At 41.6% G+C, this 2666-nt stretch overlaps 1 protein-coding gene across 1 annotated transcript; it reads right to left on the bottom strand.

Annotated features, from left to right (window-relative positions):
• Positions 1-267: 267 nt before the first annotated feature.
• Positions 268-2436, bottom strand: LOC116161263 (nose resistant to fluoxetine protein 6-like). The gene is made up of 9 exons (XM_031474560.1): positions 2381-2436; positions 2091-2332; positions 1877-2043; positions 1509-1702; positions 1383-1459; positions 1143-1336; positions 935-1095; positions 726-888; positions 268-677 (listed from the first exon to the last, which is right to left on the bottom strand). The coding sequence occupies exons 2-9, from the start codon at positions 2308-2310 to the stop codon at positions 480-482; spliced, it is 1374 nt and encodes a 457-aa protein (XP_031330420.1). The 5' UTR covers positions 2311-2332; positions 2381-2436; the 3' UTR covers positions 268-479.
• Positions 2437-2666: the final 230 nt, after the last annotated feature.

The following is a 2666-nucleotide window of genomic DNA, read 5'->3' as shown; positions in this document are numbered from 1 at the left end:
ATTTTTACACCCATTGAATTTATCCCATCGAATCTTGAAACTTTTTTCGATAGCTCTCTTTTTTACGAAAATATTTGATCTTTTTAAAAATGGCAATTTTCACTTTTTTCCAATTATCTTTCAAAATATCGCATCGGAATGCCCATCAGCATCAAAAACTAGTAATAATAACAAAAATAGCCATGTTATCCTACTAAATTTCAGACACCTTCACCCTGTATACTACTGCTTTGATATACTTCGCAGATAAAGAGCGTCCTTTCCGAGCGACCCCAAGGCGACTTTGGCATTAGCCATGAATCATAAATTCATAACCATGCAGGGTTTGTAGAAGCCTCAAAAGAACAACCTTTAAGATCGGTACAGGGATTGTTTGTCTCCAAGAGCTCTTATAATGGCTGCCTTTATTCTTAATTGACTCACCTCAACTAATCCGACGATTATTCTTAAAGCGAGTTTTAACCAGAGAATTAGCTTACTTACAGGTTGTTATACTGAGTCGCCACCCGAAATTCCGCAATCCACGCAAGTGCAAAAACGAAAGCAACGCAGCAGACGTCTAGAAAAGCCGTTGTTACTAAAGCCTTCATCGGCCAGCGTCGTAGAGGGATTAGTAGCAATGGCGTCAGAAGAAAGAACTCAAAATCTACAGCCACATACCATGAATGTGGAAGGCACTGAAATGAAGAGTTTAGATGGTGACTTTACCTTTAGATGGCCGATACCATTGGCAGTGTAAAGATTTGAATATACAGCATGTTGTACCACCAACTGTGAACACAAGGTTCGATTATATTTTCATTGAAGTCTGGCCATAGTGGTCCCGAACCTAAATACTTGGTCACTGTCGCTACAAACAAGGCTACAATAGCCATCGAGGGAGTCAACCTTTAACACTCAAATTTAAAACCCCTCTTTCACTCGACTTGCTCACCTCACATATCTGTTAACATAGTGCAACATAATTCGAAATCTTTGCTGTCTCGCCATTTTTTGGCAAAATCCATACGTAATCATCGAACCTGACAAAAAGAAGAAAACGTCCAAGGCAAAGTCCGATTTTACTAATGGCATGTTTTGTGTCTGGTGTACCCACTAAATTATAAGTTTAGTTACTCTGTGCAGGAAAGGAAAAATCTCACGTGATTTATATAGAAGTCATTTCTGTACTTTATGCCAAAGGAATTTAAATAGCGATGGAATGCAATGACTACAATGATTGCTATTGAGCGAAGCCCATGCAGGCAGGTTATTTCCTTGGAGGCGGACTTCGTGTTGAAGATATTCTTGAGGTTTGTGTACACCGAAAATGCCGACAAAAGGGCATTAGGAGTCTCTGTAAGCAGTCTTTACTCAATTGCCGATAGTGTGGGAGGTCTTACTTTTTTCAAGGAACTTTTTACGAAGGTCGTAGATTGTAGAGGCGACCATCAGCAATGCTAAACATACAAAAATGGTCCTAAAAATCTGATGAGTAGGTACCATTGCTCTCTTGAGAGTAGACTTACAATCCAAATATACCACCAACGTCCAACTCCGGCCGTTCCGCCAAAATTTGGCAGTAAGTGTCGTAAGTGGTTAAGTTGATGCCAAAGCCTCTGATGAGATTTTGAACGTCCGTCGCTGAACAAGCGTCAGGAAGGCAAGTCGAAAATACCATTAAGTTCAGACGTTCGGGCAATTTGATTTCAGCGCTGATGTTCTGCAACAGTCCCAGAACTATTAACCCAAAAATTTTGGGTCCCCCCTCCCCCTGCCCCTCCCCGTTTGTCTCATATTAGGCAGTTAAAGAATTAAATTGACACTAGTATATAGGAGACACGCGCACATTGGATATCGAGAAGGGTCACGCGCAAACCCCGAAAATTCTACTCACCTGTGTTGCATTTACGTGAATTGAGCCCATGCAATACTGTCCCGTAAAACTGGAACCTTTGGGTTCCTCGTTTAACTTCGTGACATAGAGGCACTCATCAAATGAACCCAGCTCGGCAAGATTCCCGTCCAATACTCCAGCCGGAAGCTTTCCATTGGAGTCGTACACTAAAAAAGCAGCCGATCTCTTCGGGAGGATATCGAAGGTGACTTACTCTTTAACGCCCACTCCTCTCTCGACCGAAGGCCGACTACGTACTCGCTCAATTGTACCGAACAGTTCCATGAGACCGCCGTTGCATTAAGTAACAGAAAAGATTCGAGGGCATCGGAAAGCATACGTGGCGACGAAAGTGCTTCGAAGTTGTAATCGAAAACGTCTCCTTTCGTCCCCGCAACGAGGAGAATCAGACACAACAGTTTTTGGGGAGCCATCGTGGCATATTGTGGATTCGTTCTGCAGTAGAGACGATTATAACTTGGCCTGATTTAATGGACGGCATACCATAAAAAAATCGTGCCTGGATTACTTAGTAAACGATGGAAGAGCCCACAATAAACTTACGGATTACAGCTTTCAACGTAACGGTACGTTTATCTTATCACTTCAAAACAAACTAATATTCCAGATTTAAGATTCAAGAAAGGATTTAGCCATAACTTTGAAGATTGACTCAAGAGTTGAGATGATTGGTCATGCTTCAAGGTCCATGATATTTCAGGCAATTATGTTATGGCAGATGTTTCACTGATGAAAAGGATTAATGATGATCCCCCAATAAACTTTTGGA

The sequence above is a fragment of the Photinus pyralis genome, unplaced genomic scaffold (assembly GCF_008802855.1).
Source record: "Photinus pyralis isolate 1611_PpyrPB1 unplaced genomic scaffold, Ppyr1.3 Ppyr1.4_LG10, whole genome shotgun sequence".
Taxonomy (NCBI): domain Eukaryota; kingdom Metazoa; phylum Arthropoda; class Insecta; order Coleoptera; family Lampyridae; genus Photinus; species Photinus pyralis.
The sequence above is the reverse complement of the archived record's forward strand: the minus strand, read 5'-3'. Positions and strand labels throughout refer to the sequence as shown.